General features: G+C 40.2%; 1 protein-coding gene across 3 annotated transcripts in view; it reads right to left on the bottom strand.

Moving 5' to 3' along the window:
* The window catches only part of cadm2a (cell adhesion molecule 2a), a 311927-nt gene extending 304921 nt beyond the window's left edge, over nucleotides 1-7006 (bottom strand). For all 3 annotated transcript variants that reach the window (XM_084731248.1, XM_084731246.1, XM_084731247.1), the window contains exon 1: nucleotides 6559-7006. In XM_084731248.1, the coding sequence (XP_084587374.1) occupies nucleotides 6559-6619 (61 nt within the window). In that variant the 5' untranslated portion in view covers nucleotides 6620-7006. The remainder of the gene's footprint in view (nucleotides 1-6558) is intronic.
* Between the last annotated feature and the right edge of the window lie 20670 nt (nucleotides 7007-27676).

Genomic DNA, 27676 nt, shown 5'->3' on the forward strand with positions numbered 1-27676 from the left:
CATATGATTCTATGATAATGCACATCACTTTGGCTAAAATAATATGTGATTTATTAGAATATGTACCTTATAAATGTTATGTGCTTTTGAATTTAAGCCTGACAACATAATTACAAATGTCTTTTTTATTCGTATTCTTTAAATGTGCAGTGATTAACACAACCACCCAAGATGGTGCGTCACTGCCACCCCACAACCAATTACTTTCAAGTCTTTATTCTATTTTCAGGCGATTCTTGCCAGGATCAGTAAAGCCCTGCAGAATTCAGTAAACTGAATGACTGCTTAAATGCTCAGGGGATGTGTTTATGCGTGTGTGCCTGTGCAGTGGGGTGAGCTGGAAACCTGCAAGTTATGTATGAATCCTCAGCAGCTGACATCCTATAAGGCCATATTCTCAGATGATGCAGTCTTCATATCAGTGTGTTCAGACATTACAGACAGGCTGAAACTTGCCTCTAACTGAATCTGGAGCTTTTGGGGGTTGTTTTGCATTGAGCACATACAACAGTTTAAACATATGGTTCAGATGTGGCAGATGTTTTCTGAGGCTGCATATGACACCTATAATCTTAGATCACTGGTGTTTGAAAAATGAGTTCATTTATGGCTGTTTTTTTAATATTTTGAAGTGGATATTTGCTTCAAAAAATCTTTCTCACCTTTCTTTATCTTAACGGTATTGTAAACCCATAATGCCTGGCTGGCACTGTAGTCAGTGCTGTGTCATTTGATGTGTGTCCACATCCTTATTTGCAGGCTCATAAAAGCCTTGGAGATTTTGGAAGCTCCTTGTAGTAGCTTTAACTTGTCATAGCTGTCCGTTCAGAGCAGAACCTGGTCAAAGTGGACTAGTTTACTGATATGAGAAGGAGCTGGAACAGGTGGCAGGTTCACCAGAAGTGTTTCTGGAGCAGCTCTGGAGAGGCACATCTCTGCTCTGCCATGAAGAGCGTGTAAGCTCCGAATCCAACCACGTTCCCCTCCAGCCTCTTCCTCCTTTCTGTTTTAACTTTTTTTAACACCTGGACTAACAAAAGACTGGCTTTGATCATGGGAAATCCCTTGGCAGAGCAGCAATGAATCCACAGTGGAGCCCCGTGTGTGTGTGTGTGAGTGAGTGAGTGAGTGAGTGAGTGTGTGATGCACATTGAGCCAGTGCTGCTCTACTGAGGATTCTCAGCACTGAAGCTTGGCATGGGTATAAGGTACAGAGCACCTCACATGTTCTACCCGTCAAAGCGTGGCCGTGAAAATGAACACACTCGCAAACACACAGAAGCAGGAGGGAAGAGTGCAAGTGAGCAAGAAAAGAGGGAACATCTTGTTTCTCCTGTGTAATCAGTGGCTCTGCAAACACACACACACAAGGCCGCTTGTTATCAGAAGCTTTCCCACGCTGCTGTGCTACAAAGCTCCACACCAGGACGGGAGGATGAGGCGAGGGAGGAATGGACGGAAGTACAGAGGGATGGAGGGTCAGCCTTCAGCGGCTTAGACTCACTGCGGGGATAAACACATCCCTCAGCGGGGGTTTGTATTTAGGCTAGCGAGATCAGAGTTCAAAACAGACAGACTACGAGGCAGGCAGGGCGACAGGAAACAGACAGCCGTGGCGGAGATAAACAGCCATCCAAACAGCAAACAACAAGCAGCGCACGTATCGCACACTTTAGCCAAGGAGATTGCACATTCCTCCTCCACACACCTCTCCTCCCACACCTCTATTCTAGAACATCTCCCTCTTTCTCTTTCTCCTGCCTCTATCTCCCCTCGCCTGCCGCTCAGCCCCGAGCTCTTACGTAAGAGGCCCCATTTGCATAACAGGCTGTTTTCTCTGGCTCCGGCACGGGCACATGAGACACACTGGATAATATGTTAACAACTCGGGCTGTTGGTAAACAACAACCTCCATCACAACACTTCACGTTCACACTATATAGTGGCACAGGTCTAGTCGGTGACAGAGATTCGGTGTCTCTGGATGCCTTGATGCCAACTGGCAGCAGGCCAGAGGGGCTGAAACAGCTGTCATTTACAGAGCGCGCGGATATGGCTGTAGCTAGATAGACTTCATTCAGGAGGAGGCTGACCCGCCTGCTGTGTGGAACCTATACAATAATAGGTCTTGTACTGAGAGATGACTGTTCAAATCAAGCAGCCCTAGCATTATCCTCTTCAGGGTTAGGCAGGGAGAGGAAGAGACTGATGTGTGTGTTGATGTGTGTGTGCGTGTGTGTGTGGCAGGGAGCACATCAAATGAGCCTGACATACACTCTCCTGTTAGCAGTGTGTTATGTTGTTGCTTAGGCCTCTTCAAATATAAGCTATACAAACAGGGAACACATCTGCAAAGATATATGCAAACAGACACACACACTCATAATGTGTGCCAACATTACGCTCTTAGAAAAGAGAGTTCCAAAAGGGTTCTTTCTGAAGGGCTGAGGTTCTACCCTGAACCATTTTGCTTCTGAAGAACCTTTCCGTTTTGAAGAAAGGGCTTGTCAACGGTTATTTGTACGACTAGGGGTTCCATTGAGAACCTTTCACGGATTGCTGAAATCCACGAAGAGCTCTTTCATCAAGGCTTCATCAAGGGTTCTCTGTATCAAAATGTGACAGGTTTCTTGGTAGAACCCCTTGGTGGGTTCTAGATAAAACCCCTTGAGTGTGTTCGAGTTAAAACTTCTGGAACATAAGAAAGGCTCTTGGTAGAAACCTCATGGGAATAAAAAAAAAAGGTTCTCTGTAGAACCTCCTTGATTGGTTCTAAATAAAACCCTTGGAATAAAAAAGGATTCTCAGTAGAACCCCCTGGATGGGTTCTAGATAAAACTTTTGGAATATAAAAAGTCAGATCAAAGCGTTTATTGTCACATGCAGAATGAATGCCAATGAAAACGGTTCTCAGTAGAACCTCTGGAATATGTCTTAATAAAACCCTTGTAATAAAAAAAACATTCTCTGTAGAACCCCCTTGGGTGGGTTCATTTAAACACCCTTAGGAGGTAGAAAGATTCTGGATAGAAGCCCCAGAGAGGGTTCTAGATAGAACCAGAACACCATGGAAGGGTTCTCTGTATAACCTGTTACAGCACGTTCTGAAACCTCTCACAGATGATTCTAGGTTTAACCCTCCTTGCTTGTTCTAGCAGGAACCTAAAAGGGTTCTCCTATGGGGACAATCCAAAGAGGTAGCATCTAAGCATCCTTATTTCTATGAGTGTAGAAGAATAAAGAGGCAAAGAACGGCTGGTGAATGTCAATAAATGCTGCAGTGCGAGCTGACAGATATAGCAGATACCCTAAGATACCTCATTACATACTAATTCATTAAGTCAAAAATGGCCTTAATCATGTCTGGTTATTAAGGAAGGACAGCGCTCACTCTCTCACATGCACACACACATACACATCAAAGAGACAACAACAAATGATCAAGGGAATCAGGCACAAATGATCTCTCATCTGAGATTTCCCATTTACTCTCCTGAAAAACAGTGGTTAAAGTCAAGGCTTTTGTGTTAATAAATTTGTTATCCAATGCCTTTAAAACACATCTTGATATGATTTGATGGGATAAAGTGGACTTTATATAACAAAACTGAAGCTCAGTGTGGCATATGTGGCCCCGCTGTTAGACTGACAGTTGTTTCGGAGTAAATCCATCACCCTCCCGCCACTGTTGCACAGCAGCGTGTATGCGCCAGTCCAGAAAAAAAGTGTTCCCTGTTTTAATTTCTCACATAAATGGGGAATTTTGTTATATTTCTTTGGATGCCATCCAGGACCTAACATCTTTTTTCACACTACATTTAAGTGTACTGAGAAATTACTGCATAAAATACCACTGGGTTGAGCTCATCTGACTTTGGGAAAATTATTCCACGCAGCTAAAAACTAGAGCCTGTCTGCCCGCCTGAAGTTTTGGGACTGATGCCAGTGCCAGTGTAGAGATGCACAATGTGGTAAAAAAAAAAAACAAATCTCATATTGTGATTATTTTAACCAATATTGCAATATGGGTGAAGATTTGTGAATTGTGATGCATCATAATGTAGTCCAGGGCTTTTGCTGTTGTATTTTTCCAATATCAAAAATTTACAGCATCAGACTTAAATAATGCAATTGGCCATATTGTCATTTTGACAATATTTTGCTCAATTGTGGAATAAAAAAAACTGATATCAATATAACACACACACATGCACACACACACAAAATCCAAACTTTCACTGATTTTGAATGAGTAATAACTATAAATAAAAAAACACAAACAACTTGAATTAAGCAAAAGGATCAGAAAATTAGAAATAAATAAATAAAACCAATCTGCATTATGTTCTGTAAAAAGAAAATCTAACAACATATACGCCAATACTGATACACAGCTGTGCTAGGCCAATATTGGGCCGATAATATTGGCTAACTGTTATATCAGGCTCTGCTAAAAACTGCACTGAAGCAGCTTCTGTATCAAGTGTGGAATGCATCTTCAAAACAGGGGCCTGATACAAATTACAACTCGAGGTATAAATAAATCATCTGTACTCAATGATCACAACCATCAAACCACTGTTGCCCCAGGATTCACTTTTCTGTCTTTTTGTTATTGACTATATCGGCCTCTATACTCTACTCTGTTGTTACTTCGTCTGCACATGCATCTATGTGAGACACGTAAAGATTGGAGCACAAAAGAAACCTAAAAAGTTCAGCAAAAGCCTCATTTAAATTTTATTTTATGCCGTTTCACTGTTATTTATCTCCTCTATTTCTAGTTTAAAGCATGCCTAGAAAACAATCTGCTTTATCTTTTGTAAAAATGATATCAGACTACATATATGCTGATACCAAAATAGACTGACACAGCTGTGCTGGGCCAATATCAGGCCGACCTATACATCTGTCTGGCTCTACTAAAAACCAGCCTCTGTATCTAGTGTGGTATGTATCTTCAAAACAGGAGCCTGATATGAACACAAATTCCAACTGGAGGTACGAATAAATCATCGTTGTATTCGATGATCACAACCATCAAACCACTGTAGCCCCGGGATTCACTTTGTGTCTTTTCCATTTTGACTGCATTGGGCCCAAATACTCCACTCAGCTGTTACGAAGCCTATACACATTTATCTACATGAGACCCAGAGGCTGTGTCCAAAATCACTCACCGCTCACTATATGATGAGTTAGATATTTTGAAGTAGTAACATTTCCCAGCACAGAAAAAAATACCTCAGTAGTGTCCTAAAGTGGTTTTATTCACTGTATATAGAGCTTACTACATAGTCCTTAGAAAGCCCCAGATTAAGTAAGGAGTAGTGATATCAGAGACAACCTCAGATAAGAAGCATAAAAAAACAGAAAAAAAAAGTTCAGCAAAAGCTTCATTTCATTTTCGTTTTTATGTCATTTCATTGTTATTTATCTCTTCTAGCTCTACTTTTATGCTCCCTGTAAAACACACTGAACTGTCTTACAAACAGGCGCACTATTCACTGTGACCTTGACCCCCAATGTCACCTCACTCCCGTGTTTACAGTCTGCTCCTCTGTCCTAAACACCGCCACAAGCTGTTTAGCATGTAATTATAACAAATAGTCACCACGACAGAATAATATTAACATTTAGTCTAGTTCAGCCTTTGCCAAAATGATTCCCATCTTATAAGGTGGAAGTTAAGCTCATAAATCACAGGTTCACTGTGGTAAATATCGGTTATGTGAGGCTCAATCTCAGAGGGAAATCGACCCAAATTTTGTATATCGGTATGATATACCGGAAAATAAACTTTCTGTAATTTAATCAGGCCTGTTCCTCCAACTCCTTTCAGATTATTGTCTGTAGCCTTCTTTAAAAGCTCATGCAGGAACACAACACACCGGAGTTGACTGAGCGCAGTAGCCACAGTCTCCGCACCGGTGCATATAAACAGAAGTCAACATCATGAAGAAAAACAATACAAATACTCTGTAATGAAAATGTTTTTTGTGTGTGCGAGCTTGTAAAGCTGCTGTAATCAGCAGCAGCAAACTGTTCGGTGCGTAAAACGCTGCCAGTGCCTCCGTGACTCATCCGAGTGCTGCAAGTCAAAAACAACCGCGGGGTTGGTTTCTTTCTTCACGGTGAGGTGTGTCTTCTATAGCGGGCTCTTTCCCCTCCTCACTGTCACTCACGCACAGGACATAACATGCGTTCGTATAGACGCAGGGGACGCACCAGCCTGTGTGGTGCTGAGGTCGTGTCCTGAGCACATAATTCTGAAGACAGGATTCCCCTCATTCCTGAACATTAACATCCAAGACAGACATCCCGAACCCCTCTCTCCTCTAGCTGCCTCACATCACGCACGTTTGCGTACATTCAACGCACGTACACACACGCGCACGCACACAGACACACATGTACATGAGAATGCGAGCTCCGCACCTTCCTGCCAGGACCCGCGTGTGTCACCCTGCCCTGCTGCTGGCCTGCGACATGCGCGCGTAAACACACATAGCGCGCACACAAACACACGCACGTACGCAGCACTCGTCCCATGCTCACCTTTAAGAAGAATCCCATAAATAGTGTAGAGGGTGAAAATAAAATGACTCTTGAGATTCATCCTGTCTTCCTCTTTCCCTTGCTCTTCTCCGCGCACTAACTTCTCCGCGTCTCTCCTCCGCTGGACCTCGAGCCGGACCGGACGGGCTTTGTCAGCAATCCAGGTGGACTTAGGGAGTGCGTCTTTTGTGCGTCTCTGGTAACACAACCGACTTCACGACCCGTAGACTGCGATGCTTTTGAAATTGTCCCTCAGGAAAAGAAAAAAAAACAACAATATTCTGGATGTTTTCAAGGATGCACCAGCCGTAAAGGTACAGGCTCAGTTTGCAGGACTCTGCACAAAGCAGCAGAAGCCTAATGAAGCTCAGGGACTGAGAGCAGTCGTCCTCCGGTAACAGAGTAGATGCTGCCGAGCCACTGCTGGAAGTGTCTGCCCCGGTCTTGGTCTGCTGTGGCGCACAATCCACAGTGCAGGGAACACGAGTGGATTGTTTGAGTCCCGCCCACACAGATTTGACGGACATGAAAGGTGAACCAATCACGAAGACCTGAGGCTAAGCGGAGTGGGGGAGCGAGGCAGGGAGGGGGGGTCAGCGTGTGAGACACACTGCAAAAAATTACGATTTCAACTGGTCTTTTGACTTTAAAATGACAAAACTCCAAGGCACTCTAATTTAAAAGAATAAAAATGCCTTTATTATAATTACGTGGTCATATTAGACCCTAAGACAGTGGTTAGGAACCCTCTTTGAGAAAAATGGAACTATAAAATTTTCTATTTTCCCCTAAAAGTTTTATTTTTCTAGATTTGGCATCCATAACTTGTATAGGGAGATAAATGCCAAAAGCAAAACTGACACTCAAGAACTGCTGATACAAGCTATGGTGCACATTTTAGGCGACAAAAATATGAAAACTTTTTCTTTAAATATTCTATATAAAGTTTTACATACATACAGTAAACATTTTCACGATTAAGATTGACTATCAGTCAACAACGATGAATGAAAAAAAATCATTTCCATATAATTTGTCAAAAACACATCTTAGGACAAAAAAACGGGCATGTTGTGATTTGCTGTGATTTCCACGTTGAACGACATGTTCCCTTAAAATGATGCCAAAGGTGTGCAAGAGGTTTTGAGATATGTTGTTGGTGGGTTTGTCAGAGGTTTTACCCAATCAGCAGCTACATGTAAACACAGATGTATTAAAAAAGCGGATGCAGTGCAGTGTCCAACGCACCACTGTTTCCGTTTAAAGAATTATTTTGCTACGCTTTGTTGGGTCTGAACGTGGCCCAGGAAAAGATAGAGTTGACTTGACTTTTTCAGTTTTTAGATTTGCTGAGTGTTAAATAGCATACTGGTCTGAGTCTCAACTGAAAAAAGGCCAGTTGGATGAGTTAATTCCCTTTTCCATGAAAAAAAAGCCAAAGCTTGTCCAATATAATATCCCAAATATATGGAAAAATGTATTATTTCCTCTCAGTATTTGCTTGTACAATAAAAATAAAACAGTGTAAAATGTAGAAATAATTTTGTGGATATCGTCCTGGCGGAGACTTCCAAGCATAGAGTCAGGAACAACTCAAAGTTTCTGCCTGTTAAAAGGAAGTTTTTTTGGTGACAGTGGTGAGGAGTATGGTCTGGACCTGCTGTGTATGACAAAGGCCCAAAGGTTACTTCAGTTAAAAAAGAATAGTTATAATGAATTTAATTGAATTGAATTGAACTGAATTGGAGGGTGGGAAGCCCACTGCACAAACTGCACAACCTCTGCCAAAATTCAAAAATACGTAAGTTACATTCATTCATTAATAACAGACCTTGAACACTGAAGCTGAAACATCTGCAGCAGAAGGTGCCGAAAATATGAAGGAGGTGTAGAAGATTGTGTGGAAGCCTGCTGTTTCTGCAAACCTTGGGAAATGGTTCAGCTATGTGAGTGATTTTTTGATTTAAGTGCATGGAAATATGGGATGAAATGCATTGCTTCTAGCATGCTGCTTTGTCTCAAGTGGACGTTATTGTCAGCCAGATCAGGGTGCATGCTGACACACAGGCCGATCATTTTTTGCAGTGTACACATAGAATGCGCTCAGAATTCAAAACAGAGAAAGAGCATGCAAACATGCTCCTGGGTGTGAGCTGCTGTCCCTCCACATGAACTGGCTAACTTCTGTGTTTCATTGCTCATCGCTCTGTTGATAGTGACGATCCAGGTTAGACAGCTGTGAAGTATTAAGGTTGACAACTGCCAGAGCTTCGGAGATTGTCTCGCAGAGGAACAATCAGAGGGGTGGAGAGGTGAGGCGAGGTGGGATGTGATGGGACAAGGCGGTGTATGGGTGCAGGCGACGGGGGTGGAAGCGGTCTGCAGCCCTTCTGTTAAAAAAAAAAAAAAAGAAAGAAAGAGAAGAAAAGAAAAAGAAAAAGAAAAAGAAAAAGAAAAAAGAAATAGAAGAAGCTGTTAAGCCTGAAATAGAAAGTGACAGAGCAGGCTTCAGAATACAGACAGAAACAGCACTGAGAGAGTAAAGTGCATTGAAAACATAAAATATTTGTTTTAACTTAAAAAAAAAATAGTGTCCTGACTGCCTTAAATTTTAGTTTGACTAAATTTGAAAAGACAAGTTGAGGTAATTTTGCCTGATACTAACTCAGTTGTACTCAAGAAAATGTTAAGATAACCTTAAGACGGCTTAAGATATTAAGAAAGATAAATATATATAAAATATTAAATTGAACAGTCAAATCTTCAGTCAGACTGACGAACATCACAAAATAATTTGATTTCCCTTGACATTTTGTCAGTTTGAAGAGTCAATTCTTCATTTCACACAAAAAGAAATCACAGCTGCAGCTGCTCCTGTTGGAGCCACTTTGTTCCAGCGCTGGCACAAGGTGAAACTGCTCCCAGTGAATTTATTCAATTCTAAGTGTGAAGGGGCAGAGACTGAATTCAAAATTTATTTTTATGCTCATCGTACACAATTTCTCCAAACTACCGAGCGCTCTCAAACAGTGCATGCTGGGAAGTCTGCTTATATCCCAATCACAGTTCTCAAGAAACCTAATTTAATGAGTTGAGTGAAGTCTGGACAGAACATTCATTTAACCCATCATTTCAAGTCAGAGTACGAAGAGTTAGAAGAACTTGACATTTATGGGTTCTGAAAAAAAAAAAAAAAGAATTTTTAAGTTTAATTAACTTGAATGAATAAAACATCTATTTACGTCAAGTTTCTAAGAGCAGATTAGTTGATCCCATCAAATTCCTGTAGGATTTTTTACAGTGTGTAAGCAGAAAGGTGTCAGTGTCTGAGGTATGTTTGAGTCCTTATTTGGACATTCTGTCTGCAGCTGCTCTTTATGTTCAGAAAATGAGAAGCGGGCACTGAGAAGAACAGGAGTTGGATGTTTTACACAGATGACAGTGCCTTGTGACCGCTTGCCAACGATAGCGCCTGTAGCAACAATCACAGAAATTAATTAGTATTGTTTATCACAGAACACTCTGTCATATACATAGAAATAATTTGCTCCAGGTGGCTACAAAATGCTTTGTTACAAGGAGAAGATTGTGATGATCGAGGCCTACTTTGTGAAATTTGACATAACAGACAACACGTCGGGCATATGACCACTTGGCTCTATGACCAGTGTGAAACTATTGAAAGCACAGAACAGCAGAGCCCACAAAACTGCTTTGAACTATGTAATTACTGTACGTAGAAATGAATCTCAGGCATCATAAGACTAATCTCAGGAGGGACATCAAAAACTCTGCACACAGAGTCATTATGACTTAATAAGGTGTTGTTAGTGAAAAAGTGTGACTGAAAAAAAAAACTGAAGTGTTTTATGTAATAAAATGTACTGTATCACAGTACGTCTAATCTTTCAGGTCTGTTTTCTGTGGCGAAGGCACAGGGTCTCTGCCTAAGACTGCATCTTTAGCTTGATTATACGATGGCTTCCAAAAAAAACTCTATGCATTATTTATAAAATTAGTATTGTTTATTTAAAGTTGCCTGCTTACTGTATGCTAATAACAACCCAACATCATTTCAATCACTTAACTGAGGCTGCTTAGCAGGGAAGGTCCTCTGCCAGACAACACAAAGAAAAGATACTGTATGCCAAAAGGGCTGCTTGTCATACTGCTGTCATTTTCTCTTTACTTCTTCACTTCATTTAAAGAATTAGTTCTGATTATCTCATGTGAGGCTGTGTGAGGTACTTATCGATAGTCACTGTAACTAGAGTAGATTGCAGCCCATCCTCACCAGAAAAACAGGTGTCTCAGTCAAATGTGCAAGCAGCCTATTTTGACTCATATTTCCATTTGCTACACTCTGACCTCTAGTGGGTATAGTAAGTATGACAAGAGAAATATAATGAGTGAAAAAATCTGTATACGGAGGAGGTGTGGTGGATGGATGGCTCTAACTAGAGATGCACCGATTTCAATTTTCTTGGCCGATTCCGATTTCCTATTGTTTGAAGGGTCTGAGCTACTGATTCCGATTTTCAGTCTTTCTAAGAACTGTAATTGACAGCATTCACAAACATTTTTGCAACTTTTCTCGTAGAAATTAAATTGGATGTTATAATAAGACACTGACTATTAAATGTTCATTAAATACTATTTAAATTTTCTCCAAAGTCCTCCAGGTTACACCTTATTATAGTTTTATATTAAGATTATGAATCGGGTGAACGTGATCTGGCGTGGAAGCAGATGTAAACAAACCGGAGACTGACGCGGTGCAACAGTTTGCTGCAGTTCAACTTTGCCGTGAGAAAAACAGACGCAGAAGTTAAAGGAGTCTGGATGAGAAAATGTTTGAGGAGACACATCAACACAGGTTGTTTATTCTTCAGCCAGAACAGGAGGTGAGATTTTATCTGTCCCTCTGTGAACAGTAGCCTGCTGCTGGCTAACATTAGCCCGAAGAGCTAGAGAGTTTACGGCTGTTCTGCGACACTGTCAGCTGCTCTGTCATTTTACCTCACACAAAACGGGAGTTGCTGGACTAATAATGTCTTGATCAGTTATATTGGTTTATTTTGCAGCTTTAGTGGCTCTGAAACTTTTAAAAACACTGTAGTCATCCAATAACAGGAACACACAAACCAAAAACCAGCAACTCCTGTGTTCTGTGAGTTAAAATGCCCATGGAGTTCGCTTTGTTTATAGAGAGTAATATTTGGCTTATATAACAGTGGTATTGCATCAGAAAAGCCTGTCTTATGGCAAGGTGAATTTTTTTTAAATATAGTGCAAAATATTTATTTTTTATTTTTAGTTTAATTTTTTTGTGTGTGGCATTTTTTTTAACTGGCTTAAATATGTTTGGCTGCTGACTCGTGCCCATAGTATTTTATTGCTTCTTTTCCATGGTCTTCCTCTCAGCTTCTCCCACCTCCATGTCCTGTAGGTAACACACTGACTATCAATAAGTACCTCGTACAAATCCACATCAAAAAAGCCAGACTCTCCCTATAAAAACTAACATGTGCAACATGTATGACTTGAAGTTGTTCTGATTTGAAAAATGATGGCATGGTCTTAGATTCAGATTCAGAACCAGTTTACTTCATTTAGCATTACTCATAATCGACCTTGACCTCATCCAGTTCCTTGTTCTGCAGGCTGGTAACCAGATCCTGTTTTGCCCTCTCATGTAAACACACTACATGCAGACACACAAAACACACACACACACACACACACACACGCACGCACACACAGACACACACACTGTGGTGTCCTTTGTTTTCAGTAAAAGATTTTAATCTGTTTGTGGAAGGCGTTCTATAAATAAACTTGACTTGCCCTGCTGATCTCATTTTGGGTCAATCCACTTTAAGGGGGGGTGCGGCACACCTTGTAATGGCTCATTTCACACTCTCAGAATTGGTGTGTGTGCCGTCACTAGAGGCCCAGCAAGGAACCATGGGATCCTCTCTAAAAAAGTGTCTGGGTCCAGGAGAGAGACCAGTCAACGCATTGATAGAAACAGCACATTCAAGTTTTCCGCCTCACCTGGGATTGTCCCGGTGCTCCAGATGGCAGATAGACCAGTCTCTCCCTCTCCCTCTGTCACACACACATGTACACACTCACAGCCACTAACGCACAGCCTCCTCTCAGAGTTTCAAGTAACCGCCACCTGCTCCTGGCTGAGACCATTGTTCACTGGTCCACCTAATGTAGGCTGACACATGTTGCCAAGCTGAGGGCCGAGCACTTTGGCTTGGATGGAACGAGGCGGGGCACAACATAAATCACCTCACCTTTTATATTGAAATTTTCTTTCATCCATGTCCGTGCATGTGTGTGTGTGTCTGTGTTCAACTGAATCACCTGCTTTGACAGTTCTGTACAGAGTCATTCACAATAACAGATGTGAAATAGATAAATAATTAATAAACTGGAAAAGACTAAAAAAGAAAACAACAACTGAAGAAGAGATTACCAGGGCTGTCATGAATGCTTAATAATAATAATAATAATAATAATAATAATGATAATGATAATGATAATGATAATATAATAATAATAATAATAATAGCATCAGAACAGTAGAATTATAAAATATAAAATCAGATTCATATTTTAAAGCTATAATATACAACATTTCCGCATTAAAATGACAAAAAATTCTATGCATGTTATAAATTTTGTTGCGCTGTATATCCGTAATTCATTCAAAGTAGCAGCAGCCTCCTACTAGCTGTTAGCTAGCTGCTATAACTTCTGAAAAAAACTCGGGATATGTCAGAGAGTGAGGTGGGAAGTCAGCGAATGTAACTAAACGTAACATGAATAAAACTTCACTATTACCCCAGCAGTGATAATGGTTGTCAAAATGACAACTCCCATGATACCACGCTAATTCACATCATCAAACTACATCTTTTGTTAGTTTTTTTTTCATGTGAGACCCTGAGCAGTAGAATTTACATACTGTGTGTTTAAAGCCTCTGGAAATTTGTTTTTAAATAGTACAACATAGAACACGGACGTTGCCGTACTACCGCTGCCTCAGTCTGTTCGTTTGTTTGTGTTGTTGTGGGACTTTTGTTTTAGCACATTAGCGCAGATCCTAAGTAAAGTTACTTGCAGCAGACTGAGACAGTGGTAAACACAGTGACTTCCATATTCTGCGAGGTAAAACTACTGTTTCGGTCAAAGGAGTCTTGGCAAGTTAGCTTCAGTTCCTCATCAGTAAGGGCTGTCTGACGGCAAAGTAAAGCAGTGGAAATAGTCTAAATATAGTGTACAAGTAACCTTAAAGCAATGTAAAATTGCTGTTTTTGTCAAAGGATTCTGCAGTGATATAACGCCTTCAGTTCCCAGTTGGTGGGTTGACTCAGGGTGTTCTGTACTTTTGGTAATAAATGTAAGCATAGGCATGTCCAATTCCAATTTCCAAAAATTTAAATGACAGTATTTCCACTTTAGACTGAAGCTAATTTCTAATACTTTTTAGATGCTTACTAATATATACAAAAGACCCTAAATTACACAGTAATTTGGGTTTCCAGTGGCTTTAACAACAGAAACCAACACACATAACAGCGAAGGGAAGATGCGGTACTGTACATTATGGAGCTACAACTGAAGTTAAAAAAAAAAAAAAAAGTTTTTCAAAATTCACATTACGTCTCCTTCACACCTTTCTTGGACTCATGGCATCTGCTAATAACATACAGTTTAGAAGTTTGTGGTGTGACATCTGGAAGTGTGTGGGAGTTGTTGCCAGGATTTCGGGGGTTTGGAGCACTCTCTTTTCTGCAGCAGTCTCCTGCCATCCATTTTTCATTTTCCTGTTGCCTGCTTTTGACTATGTACTTCAAGCAAAAAGCTTTGCTTGGTAGATGAGTTAACAGTGATCTGGAACAGCTCAAGAGCATGAAATGAAAACTGATTTTAAATCACAGCTATTTAAGGACTGCTGGAGCTCATCACATTATGTGTGCTTTTAGCTAAGATATTCATGTATGTGCGTTTCAGCAGAGAATGCCTTTCAACATGCATACTGTGTAGCCAAAACTGGAAAATTCAATACATTCAGTCCAGACAGAGAAGGGAAAAGCACATTGATAGGTTGTGCTCTGGTACAGATGGCAAACTGTGAGGAAGGAAATAGTATGTAGCTAATACAACGCACCAGTAACTGAAAAAAGCTTCACAGCCCAGTTGCTTCTATCCAGAATGGATGTACAACTTCAGTATGACACAGGCGGCTTCTCTTGCAGACACCTGAATGTTTTTCTCCCTCTGTGTCTGCAGTATAAATGACCTTTCCCTCAGAATTTGGCAACCATGAAGTGCCACAGAGACCCGAGCCATCGCAGGCTGCCACACCACAAGGGGAGAGTGTCCGCCAAATGCAACCAGATCCAAAGCTCAGCAGCAGTGCTGAGATAAGAGTGGCACACCAATTGTTTCAGTACCACTCACTCGGAAAGTGTTCCTAGACCAAACTCTGAATACAAAGACGGTAGGGACTGCCCTCTTGTTAATGAGAATGGCAGCGGTCCACATCCTTTCAGAGGTGTAAAAGACTGCATAGACGCACCTCATGGACAACATTCATTCTTACACTTGGACTCTTAAAAACTGTATGTGCCTGTACTTGTCAAGTACAAGTTTTTTGTGGTTTTGGGTGGTAGATACCAGGCACTGAGACAGGAAATAAAGAATGTGTTGGTCGTGTTGCTTGGTAACTTAGTTCAAGTTCATATCCGGCTATATTCAGGAACAGAACATTTACTGTTGGTGGCCACAAAGCTGTGTGCTTTTTGGCTGCTGGATTTAAATGACCATAGTGGTGCTTTTAGCCCCTGAACTAGGACTTTGAATACTTTACTTTGTGTTGTCCCATGTATTACACAGTAATGCACTCCTTTCTGGCCATTAAGAAAAAAATAAAATGGTAGTGTCTGTTTGTACCTGGGTAAGAATAGGCAGCAATTCATTGAATTCTTGGTTGATATAAGTCTGTGGCAGTTGAATTGATTAAGTACAGAACGTACCGGCAGGAAAGCAGAGTCCAAATCATGTCCTGGAAAACCACTACCTGACATCACATTAGTTACAGTTTCTTTTTCATTATTATTATTATTTCCAATCTTCAGTTAGAGCTTGGTTAGGTTTAGGCAACAAAACTAATTAGTTTGAATTAAGGAAAGATTATGCTTCGTCTCTGCCTTGATTATGTGAATATAAACATTTACACCCCGGGGAAAAAAAGTATGGTCGGTTACGGACACCTGGGTGCTAGTCTATACACTCGGGTGTAAATAGCCACAGTGATTATTCCACCCCTTGTGCAAACAGCATTTGTTGGTGGAAATCAGACTGATGTGGTGGTGGTTGTGGTAATGGTCCACATGTGTGTTTAATGAACTACAATAACTACAACACCAGTATGACAGGCCATTTAGGCCATAAATCTCACACAGCTCACACAGATAGAATCTTAATCACACACACAGTGCACCAGTACACTCTCACACACACTCATATACCCTCATTACACTCTATAACACCCTCACACAACTATTCTGACACACACATTTCTCCATCATACTTGTATAGTACTCTACAATGAAAGTGTGTCATTGAGAGAAGTGAATCAAACAGAATAATGGCTTAAGTTTAAAAAAAGTGACTGAAAGTTTAACTGAAATTAATATAATATTAAAACAATTTTACAATTTAACAGCTGTTATTGGCTGAAAGCCTCAAACATGATGAGTACACAGTTTGATCAAAGTTGCTCACTAGGTGCATATGTTGAAAAATGATATGTGTGTACAACATATATTTCTTAATTGTTTTACAACAGCTTGTGTTGTCATGGTAAAAAGACTTTCTGGGTAAAAGCATCTCATATGACTTGCCCGTTCACTGTACCCACCGGGATGTTGCACCGGGCTTGGTAACTGCTGGGTGACCTGTAAAAAATCTGTGTGATGGGTAAAAGTTAAAAACTACATGCGGTCGGGCAGCGGATGAGAACAATAACACAAGACACACAATGCAATAATGGGCTCTGGGTTGTGGGTGCGGGTCTGCAAAACTGGACTCGTGCAAGACTCTGATGCCTACTATGCTGAAATCACCACACAACGCTGCCCTGTTCACGGGGGTTCTCCTTATGGATTAATTTAAATGCTCCATGTAGCTCGACCATAGCAACTGTGTTACTAACCAGGTGTAGGCTTTGTTTCAGACCCTGCAGCAAGTCAGTCAGCAGCTGAGGATTTAGACTACCTCCCTGGCTCATGAAAAAATATTCCTTTAATACAGTGGTTCCCAAAGTTTTTTGGCAGGCCCCCCCTTCAGAAGCCAAAAATAAGTTTCATGCCCCCACCCCATCATAATTATCATTAATTAACAATAACAGAAGAAGCAACTGATAAAAAAAAAGTATTGAAATGGAATTTTAATGAAATAAGGGTCAGCATGATAGCATCAGCAAACTTTTGTTTGTGTATTTCGCCGACATGAATCATATTTATTCAACTTTGTTTCACTCTGTATTTCTTCTCCTTCGCTCTCCACACCCCCCCTCTGCATTGGCTCTATACCTCCCCGAGGGAGGCCTGCTCCCCAGTTTGGGAACCACTGCTTCAATTAAACATGAATTTCTTTCACATACTACTACTACTACTTCTCTTTCTATATTATTATGTGTCACAACCAACATTACTGTTTCTCACACTCACTACTGTTCTCTCCCATTTGCACTCATCATTTTCAATCACACATTATATATTCTAATTATTATATGATAATTAGAATGAGGAAATATTGTTAATTTATGTACTGAGCAAGTCCAAAACATGTATGACTGTATGTATGTAGTAAAAATTTATCTGTCAAACATGTATTTCATTTGTTTTCTGCCAAAATGGACAGTCTTACAGTACAGTGCAGTGGGATTTTGTGACAACCGTACATTATTATTGCAGTAAACATCTATATAACCAGTTAGGAGTGAATTTGCACTCATTTCCCAATATAATGGCAAATCCTTTTAAAAACTTCTAAGCGAGTTTAACCCTAAACTGAACCACAGACAGGCGCCTGGATATGAACCGTGGTTTCATGGTGTGACAGTCCTGCAACTCCGGTGTGATACATAAACATAGTGTTTCATTCACTGTGTCCAACCATAATCCAGGCAGCAACTACATTTGTCAACCACAACGTAATTATAAAAAACTATTTAGTGATAAACAAATGTAATTTCCAGGAGACATGGTTGCACACACACAATTATTCTCTCTTATAAACAATATCATTATGTCTTTTACGCACAACAGCTACAAACTCCTAATGTAAAAACGTTTTTTGTCTGCATATGTCTGAAACCAAATGGAGACTAATTGACTGAATTAATTTAAAATGCTCAAATAAATAAAATCGAATTAATAAGAAAGTTATGTTTGTTGCAGGGTCTGAATTCTGTGTTATTTGTCGATCATGAGCAGTTTGAGAGACAGAAAGATCGTGTCTGTGTCTGTGTGTGAGTGTGTTTTTGTGTGTGCTGTTATCAGTTTGATTAATGAATTTGAACTGCAAAAGGTCACAGTCCTCTTCCTGTATGTTTTGTTGCCTGTGAAATGTCACATTATGTCTTGCTGGTAGTTCAACAACTTGTGAACTTGTGCGCCACAGTAATTTCAGACATAACACCCGTACCTTTACCAGTCTTTTGGGGAGGAGGGTTGCACCAAAATTTGGATATTCAAACTGATTTGCATAGATGTGTGAGAGAAGTTATTTGAATTGTATTGGGCAACTTGTTGCAAGTGATAACAGATGCATACACTGGATTCAGTTATATATAGTGTTAGGAAGACACAATATGAAATATTATTAAGCTGTCCTCACTTATAAAGACTAGACTGCTCTTTCATCTTATTATCACTGAATATCTAAAACAGGAGAGGAGACCTTTCACAACATCTTTGTTCCTTTCCTGTGAGCAAAGATGGAGGAAGACTGAGTTTCATTTGTTTACACAGAATGAGCATTGAAGGGCAAAGCCTGATGTGTCCATTAGACAAGACTGGAGACTGGCCTGTATTCTTGCTTTTGTTTCAGCCTCTGTCTGTCTTTTCATGTGTTATTTTTCTGCCTTGCCTGTATGTCTGTGTATGCGCTTGGACACAATGCTTCATTCGATTCAGTCCGATCCAGCACTAGTCTGGAGGGAAGTAGCCAGAGCTGAACACACCAACTGTTTCCTGGCAGTCGGGGATACATTATTAGCCAGTCCATTTAAGTTACATTTCCGTGTTTGATTGCCATATTCAGCTAAGCAGTGCCAGTGATGCCAAATCAGTGGGAGTAAAGCTAAGATCAAGTGCTAAAAAGAGGCTCCTGATGCTTCAATTTTCCAACCGCACTCTGTGATGACGGCAGAAAGAACTGATTAAGGCGGCTGAAAGAGGAAATTCTGAGTGTAATATGATGAATAGTTATAGTATTTATATGAAATAAATGAATAGAAATAGCTATTTGGTGCATTCTCTATGGAGGAAAAAAAGAGGAGACAATTTACCCAGTAGAGATGTGGAGGATTCATGAGCAATTATTATGTCTCATTCAAAAATTATATATAATAGAAGGAAGATAATACGCAATGCTGAGTGCTGGTGTACAATTGAAGCATAATATGGATTGCATCACATTAAAACTTTGTTTACAATTGTAATACAGTTTTAAAAATAGAGAATACATTTGTCAATTAAAGGTCATTTCTAGAATAGATAACTTATCAAAGGTGCAATATACAACAGCAAACGTAAAAATAAAAATATGTAAAAAATATAGTGGAGTTACAGCATCCTGAGCAGAGAATGAAGTCACATTCACTGCACAAATGTTAACCAAGCTTCTGTGTTAATCCAGGACGCCTGCGCATCAACATGGCGGCCTGGTGAGGAACTTTCTCACACTGTAGCCGGAAAGTACACTAAATATGTTTCTAAAAACATTTTAGGAGAGAAATAGCTGATGATGAAACATAATCTTGATTCATACTTGATCAGCTCTGCCAAGTTTCACATTTTCAGCTGAGTTTTGGGAGCCTGCGTTGGAATCCAGAGTTTCGTGAGTCTCCGCTGGAGTCCAAATGCTGCCCGCCTGATCACAATCTCGTATTGCAGCTAAACAATACACTCAAATATATTTCTGAAAACATTTTCAGCAAGAAAAGGGCAATGTAGTAACATAATATTGATCCATATTTCATCAGCACTGTCTAGTTTCAAAGTTTCATCAGGGCTTTGGAAAAAAGGGGCCACATTGGCAGCCACCTGGTTGTAAGATTTATTGGATTACAGGTACAAGTTGCACCAATGTGTGTCAGAAAAAGCTTTTAGGAAGAAACAGGCAATGTAGTTACATCATCTTGAGCCATCTTTGATCAGCGCTGCCTAGTTTCACAGTTTCATCTGAGGATCAGAGGTCTCTTGGTCCAGTCCCTGGTTAAAATACTTCTGATATAGCAGCTAGGATAAATGTGACACTAAAATATGTTTCTGAAAACATTTTAAGTAAGAACGGGCAATGAAACATATTCTTCTTCTGTATTTTATCAGCACTGCTGAGTCTGACAGTTTGATGAGTTTTGTGAGCAGTGTGTGTTCACATGACACTGAGATGCTCTAGAGGAACCTTTAATATCGAAACATTCAGCTCTTTAAGGAGTATGTTTTACATTAGAGACCAGCAACCCCACACTCACACAAATCCACACAGTAATATGCTCCATCATTTGTCATTTATTTGTAATATGAGTGTGACTGTCCACAGCTGAGGTATCTAGTTGGGCCAGAGACCTCTCAGTCATGCAGAACCACACAAATGCCATGTGCTCGCAAACATGCACACAAGTGCTATACACACATGAACATACACAGAGTCCAAGTGTAGAGTGAAACCCAACAGACCAGAACTTGCACAGATTTTGGGATGATTCAGTGGAGAGGTTGGCCCTAACACACACACACACACACACACACACAGACACAGACACAGACACAGACACACACACGCAGTCTCTCACTCACCAGCTCTAGCCTCTAGGTAAGGGAAGGCTCACGAAATTGAGTTCACGGTGGTCGCTTAGCAATGTTGAGCAGAGGGTGTGCTATCAGGCCAAATTGTTCCGGTTCCTCTTGGCTCCCCTCAATTCCGTTTGAGTGTTCAGGGGTGGAACGACGGCACAGTGATCTGGCGGCACTGACATTTAGAAAGGAGGAAGGGGAAAATAAAAGGCAGAAAGTGAGAATTTATCAGCTCCTCACATAAAAGAAGCTGTAACATGGACAAAGGGATTCGTAGTAAGATCCTTCCTCTTTAAAGGAAATGAATTGGAATTTGTTTTATTTCACAGGAACACTTGTTCCATATCTTTTCCCAGACAATCTTCATAAAAATCTACTTTACTTGCACTTTTCTTCACAAAGTTACAACGCCCTTTAGTTTTAAACTACAGTAAAACAGAGTAAACGTGAAATGTTTGTGAAAGTACAAACATTGTATGCTATAATGTATCTTTAGTCTAAAACTTTGGAGCCCAACTTGGCCACATATGGATGCACACTTGCATACAAATGCTCACACAGTTTCAAAGCCCAAGGGTTTATGTAGCTAATTAGCAGATACCATTTTCCAAACTTCACTCTCAGCACTTTTATACCATTTTCTTGTTTTAATTCATTTGATCTTACGGCTACAGAGGTAAGTGTGTGAAAATGGGTAATTTGGCAGCTCATCTATTCCTACTCCATCTCATAGTAAAGGACAAGGCACTGTTTGATTTTTCAGCTTGTGGGTGCAAAGCTGGGTGCGCAATCTGCCAAATTCTTGGCTAAATGTACAGTCTTGTCTAAATTACCTCTCGCTCTCAAATGTCACCTTCATACACTCTGCCAAAAGGAAGTTCTGTGTGAAGAGCAATTCAATTTGTAGCTTACACAGATGTGTGTGCGTGTGTGTTTTTATTACTGCTAGAGGCTGTGAGAAAATTTGGCTACAACTGATCCAGATGTTTCGCTCCACTTGTACCTATTTGACTGCATTCCATGACAAGGAGTACTCCTCCAGTGCACGTAGTAGAAAGCAGACAACCCTTTATTACTATTACTGTACATTTACTGTCAAGTTCAAGGTCCAGAAAATACTGCATATCTTAATGTGTGTCATATCAATAATGTGACACACTTTGCTTGAAGAGGTGGGCACAAGACTGTCATTACACTGTAATAACCATGTCATGACACCTGTGATGACTTTGAAGGAGTCTTTATGAAAGTTTATGACCGCTGAGACCAATGGTGGACAGTTTGACAGCTTTCATATTGGGTTTGCTGCCTGTGCCCCAGAGCTGAGTCAGCTAATTGGCAGGACTCCATGGTGGAAATGGAAGTCATACAGTTGTCCCCACTGATGTCTCCTAAAGTGGTTTCAACGCTCAGCGTGGATCCATCCGTGGATGTTTTCAGCGATGTCAGTATCAATTTTTTGCTGTTACTCTGATTTTGTGGCCTGGCCTCTTCCAGGTCTTCATGGTGGAGAGGAGGTTTTGCGGTTCAGGTCCAACAGGTGACACCTGCAGTCTACAAGGTGGAGAGGAGGTCGTGTGGCTCAGGTCCACTGGGCAACATCTGAGGACTCACATTCCTCATACAAACGCTGTCGTATATGTTGTATTTCTTGTGACATGCTGTTCTGTGCACGCCTGTCCACCCTTGGGAGGAGGATTCCTCTTCTGTGGCTCTCCCTGAGGTTTCTCCCATTCTTTCCTTGTTAAAAGGGTTTTTGGGGAGTTTTTCCTTACTCTTTTAAAGGGTGCTGCACACTGTATAGATTATAACACTCCCTGAGGCAGACTTGAATTTGACTTAATAATAACATCTTTATAACAAGTCCAAATGTTTCCACTTTAGTTGAAGCCCATGAAATTGGCCATGACACGGTTACAAAAGCATTTGACAGTTTCCTTTTTCTTTATTTTCTTCTATTTGTATTGTTGAAAAATGTTAAATTGCAGTTGTATGCTACTTGAAGCCTCAACTTTACTAATAAATAAACCATTAAAAAAACAGCATTTGACAGTGTAATAAAACTTAATGACATTTTTACAAGTCTAAAAGGTACCACTTTACTCGTGTTCAGGGAAAATGTTCCTGACACATTCAAAATGGTCTCATGACAGCCAGTGTCAAAACCAACTACACATAGCAATATAAAAACATTCATAAAGACTCCTTCATGTCCATGACAGGTGTCATGACATGGTTATGCCAGTGTAATGACAGTCTTATGCACAGCCCTTCAAAAAAAGCACTACTCTTACATCTTAAAATGTCACTGCAAGGAAATCTGTTTCTGTGCTTTAATAATTGGTTATTGATTCTTATCAAAGAAATAACACTTGTTATCTCTCTTTGCTTCTTGGATATGGATGAATCATTCCAACAGTGACTAATACAGCACAGAATATGTCTATTTATGTGATTCACATTGTGCTATTATTGCCATCACTTTAACTGTCTATTACTCTCCCTCAAAAAAAGCTTCCTCAGAGACTGACTTTATCTACCTTTTCCAACTGTTTCTGCAGCCTTAGACCAGGAAATGTTGATAAGACACACTTATGAGGATGAATTTGAAAACATGGTGTACTCTCTGTATCAGCCTTCCATCCACACTAAGTTAGCATTTTTGACCACAATGTTTTGACCTTTTCACATTGATCTCCCAGATGGATACATCTGGAAGCTTACACTCTGGCACTGTGGTGTTGATGTGGAAAAAAAAGAGCTTTTAAAAAATGCTAATGCATTTCACAAATGCGGCCAAGGCACTGCTCTTAGCAGCAATTTAAGACGTCAACTTTCTGTTACCTGCAACCTCTGGGATCACATAAACCTGACATCACTCATTGGTCTGTGATGTGATGCATTTTATCTTTCAATATATGGCCATTGAATATTAATTAGCACTGGGTGGCTACGGCAATATCTTAAACAGAAACACATATAGGTGAAGCATTGCCTGACACTGCTGGTTTGTGAACTGCAGTTAGCTGCAGCAATAACAATAATAGCTGCAATAAGATAAGCAGGCATTAAAATACACCACACTGTTTTGTGTAGGCAGCCTGTTCTCACTCCCAACGCGTCAAATACACAATGTGTTGGTGTGGGTGTGGATTGGCACTCAGGAACATCAGCTGATGATCAGTTGATCTGTGTGGCACCATGGAAATCTTTCCACGAGAGCAACAGTTGCCTTACGTTGCCTAACTCTCTCTTTATTGTAATTTCTTTTTTTTCCCTACATATAGGTTTGACACAGTGTGGGTTAAGGCTTGTAGACTGGTCTGTTCTCTTTTTCTTAAGCCAACTTTGAGCAGACAGTGACTGTTCACCAAGAGCCTTTGGGTTGGACGAGGACAAACCATGACTTAAGCTTTGCAGGCTGCAGAATACTTCAGAAATAATCTTTTATAGATATTTTTTGTCTGATTAAAACTAGAGAAACTACAAGAGAGTGAAAACACACACACACACACACACACACACACACACACACACTACAATGGTGGTACTAATTCAGATGCCTGGGGTTATGGGGATCAGTGTAGTTCTAAAAGGACTTGAATACTGCAGCTGCAGCAATACTAATGATGTTGATGGGACTTTTTACATTTTTTTAATTTAGCCATAGCAATGGCAATGATGTCATTTTCAGTGAAATCATGTGTTGCAGAGAGAAGCACCATGGAGCAGCTCCAGCATGGACATCCCCTGAGGATCAAGCTGTTGTTACACTTGAGAAATAATCAACACATTCTCATCCCAGCTCGTCAACTACTGACAATGCTTTGTCACACCCCTTGGCGCCTCATACTGATGGGCAATGTACTCTTTAGCAGCTGTATGAGACAAAGCCAGAAAGCCTATTTAACATGCAGTTTGGGTAAGTTTAGGCATCAAAACTATGTGGTTAGGTTTAAGAAAAAAATCATGTTTTGGGTTAAAATAAGTATGTTACATACGTCTATGATTTAAGTGAAGCAAGCTGCAAGACAAAAGTCACATGACACTGTGGTGGCAAACGAGAGTCGATGCAGAGATGAGACAGAGACAGTGCAGCGCATACAGCCGCTAAGCGGTGTGTCTGCAAGAGTCACAGAGGGACGTGACAAAACATTTGTATTTAATATAGATGAAACTGCATTTTGAGAGTATCTAGGTTCTGGGTCATAACAAATTTGACACGGGTGGGACATGATGTTGGGAGAAATTTGATTTCAATGTTGACAAGTGGCCGTGTCTGTGTCTTGAATCTTTGCTCTGTGCCACTAAAATCTGAAGACTGATCAATGGGTAGATGAAATGATATTATGAGCTGAAGTTGGTTGGTTCAAGCCCACATAAGCACGTCATCTTTTGTCTAACAGGAAGAAAATAAGATTGAATTTTGTTATGAGAAGGTAAAGAAATAGATTTTTGCACATTTTGGATGGGTTGAAGGGACATTTCACCCCCAAATCAAAAATACATATTTTTTCGTCTGGCCTGTAGTGCTACTTATCCATCCAGGCTGTTTTGGAGATACCCATGGTTGAGATGTCTGCCATCTCTTGACTTGTGGTGCATTAATTATCAAAAAATAAATTTCAAAAATGAAATTCCATCCAATTTACTGAAGATGATCCACAAATGTTATTGTGAGCCGTTTTTAGTGAGAAGGGAGTTGCTCCTACATGAAACTACAGGTCTGTGGATTATGTTGAGTGACCAGGTCATAAAGAGACATTGCTGTTGAGTTTTTTTAAACATATTTTTTGGCACTTTGAGCACCACAAGCTGAGTGCTACTTAGTCACATTATATTCAAGAGAAGGCACACATCCTATGGCTGATATTTCCAAAACTCTGCAACTCACACCTAAACAGTTTAGATGGACTACAGGCCAAGGGACAATATGTATTTCTGATGTGGGAGTGAACCGTCCCTTTAAAAGACATTTTTCATTCAATCTTGCCTTAAAGTCCCAATCTTCTATGCCAAGGTCAAGCACTCTTACTTCTCAGATTCAGCATATGACTGTATGACAGATTTATGTGATGTGGGCTGGTTTGCCAGTTGTTGCTTTGACTTAGTCTGTCAAATAATTTTCAGGAAAATGAAAGAAATCAAGTACATTTTTTACTTAATTTGTTAAAATGTGAGGTTCTTGATATACTAGATTTATGTCAACATGAACAATGAATGCCAACAGTTCAGGGGGAAAAAGTATTCTGTGCATTTGTCAGGGAGTACAGAAACAATGTGACACATTTTGGCTTCCAGTTTAATATGATGTTCGAGAAAAGAGAGAAGGAGAATGTGTTGGAGTTAATGGCATGGTCCTAGGATGTTGACAGTTAGTTGGCATCCAACTGTGGATAACCTGAGGCGGACGGGGGAGTCGAATGCTGGAGTCATGAGATAGAGTGCAAATGTTGGTATGGACATAAATGTTAAAAAGCACAAAAAACATGTGCACATTTTTTTAAAATAATAATTTATTATTTAAACAAAAGCATAATACAATAACACTTGGAGCAAAATGCAAATTAAGCTCACGGTGAAGGGTTGCAAAAGCAGATATGTGTTTTTATTTATTTGCCTAAATCATATTGTTTTTATTCACTCAAATGAATAGCAATCAAACTGGTGGTGGTTTATTCATTTTAAGAATGGCTTTTATCTGTTTTTGCAAATTAACTATTCAAATATTGTAATCTGTTGGCATAAATACTAACTTCTCAATAATTAAGTTCAGAAGCAGAAACCTATCTAAAAAAAACAAACTTAAAAGAGAATTCCTGACGGGCTATTGACCCGATGCTAAACCCTGCCCTCCTTAGTTACTGTTGCTACGCTTGTAAAGCTTTCAGTTTACAGCGATAATGGTGGAAGGTTTCACAACAAAATTGGGAGTACTTGTCAAAACACCACATCTGCAATTCTACACAGAGGTGAAAGCAGGCTTTCTCATTTCCAGCTGACAACCATGTATTTTCTTTGGCAGAAGTGTAGCTAGCTAATGTAAGCTAATGCTAATACTTGGATTCTTTGAGTCAGCTGAGAAATCAGTCTCCAGCTGACTGTTTAATGTTTCCATTTGACACATTTTTCAACAAGAACCTTGTGAAAGTGTCACATAATATAACCTTAATGCTAAAAGACTGAGGCTAAAGTTATCTTACATCCCAGCAAACATTAGTTGAACAGTATAATACGACGTGTATGTTTACAATAGACAACAGAAATATACTTGTTAATGTGGAAAAGGAAGCACAGGGATTAAATTACACCCAATCACCCAGCGAGACCAGCTGGACTGTGATCGCCTCAGGAAGAGAGCCGTGATAAGGGCTAAGCTAACCTGACATAGACCTACGAGAGAGAGAGCCAGAGAGATGATCTGCCCACTTCGATTATGCCCACATCCTTCATAAACCCCACACATAACAAATCCTAATTGAACCCATAGTGGAGGTAAGCCATGAGTTTGTCAAACAGTATTTAACACAAGTTTGGCTGGAGGTAACATTACTGCAGCTACTGAGGTAGTCAACAAGACATGCTAACATTTGGAGCTCATGTTCGAGCAGATAAAGACAGTTTAATCCAGTCCTCAGATGTTTGCTCTTTTGTTCTACATTTTTGATAGACCACAAAAAAAGATGCCACCATCCAAACTCATGTTACACATTGCATTGTTCTCCATACAGCCTCATGCACAATGTTTTAACATGTAGAGAAATACAAAGCTTGACAGTCCTGCAGTGGCTAATATCAGCTGCTAACCCATGACTGGACATTTGCGTCTCGGAGAAGGGACAAAGCAAAGGGTCAACTGCATGTCACACAGTATATCTGATTAACTGACATTGAGTAAAGAAAATGTGCTCATGTCTTCTAATATCTGGACTTTCATCCCATTTGATGTTGGCTTCAAGAAAAGTGCTGTCATCACTTGGAAAGTGATCACTTTTTTGCAGCAGAATTAT

Source organism: Lutjanus erythropterus, chromosome 11, assembly GCF_056507025.1.
Source record: "Lutjanus erythropterus isolate fLutEry1 chromosome 11, fLutEry1.hap2, whole genome shotgun sequence".
Lineage (NCBI taxonomy): Eukaryota > Metazoa > Chordata > Actinopteri > Lutjaniformes > Lutjanidae > Lutjanus > Lutjanus erythropterus.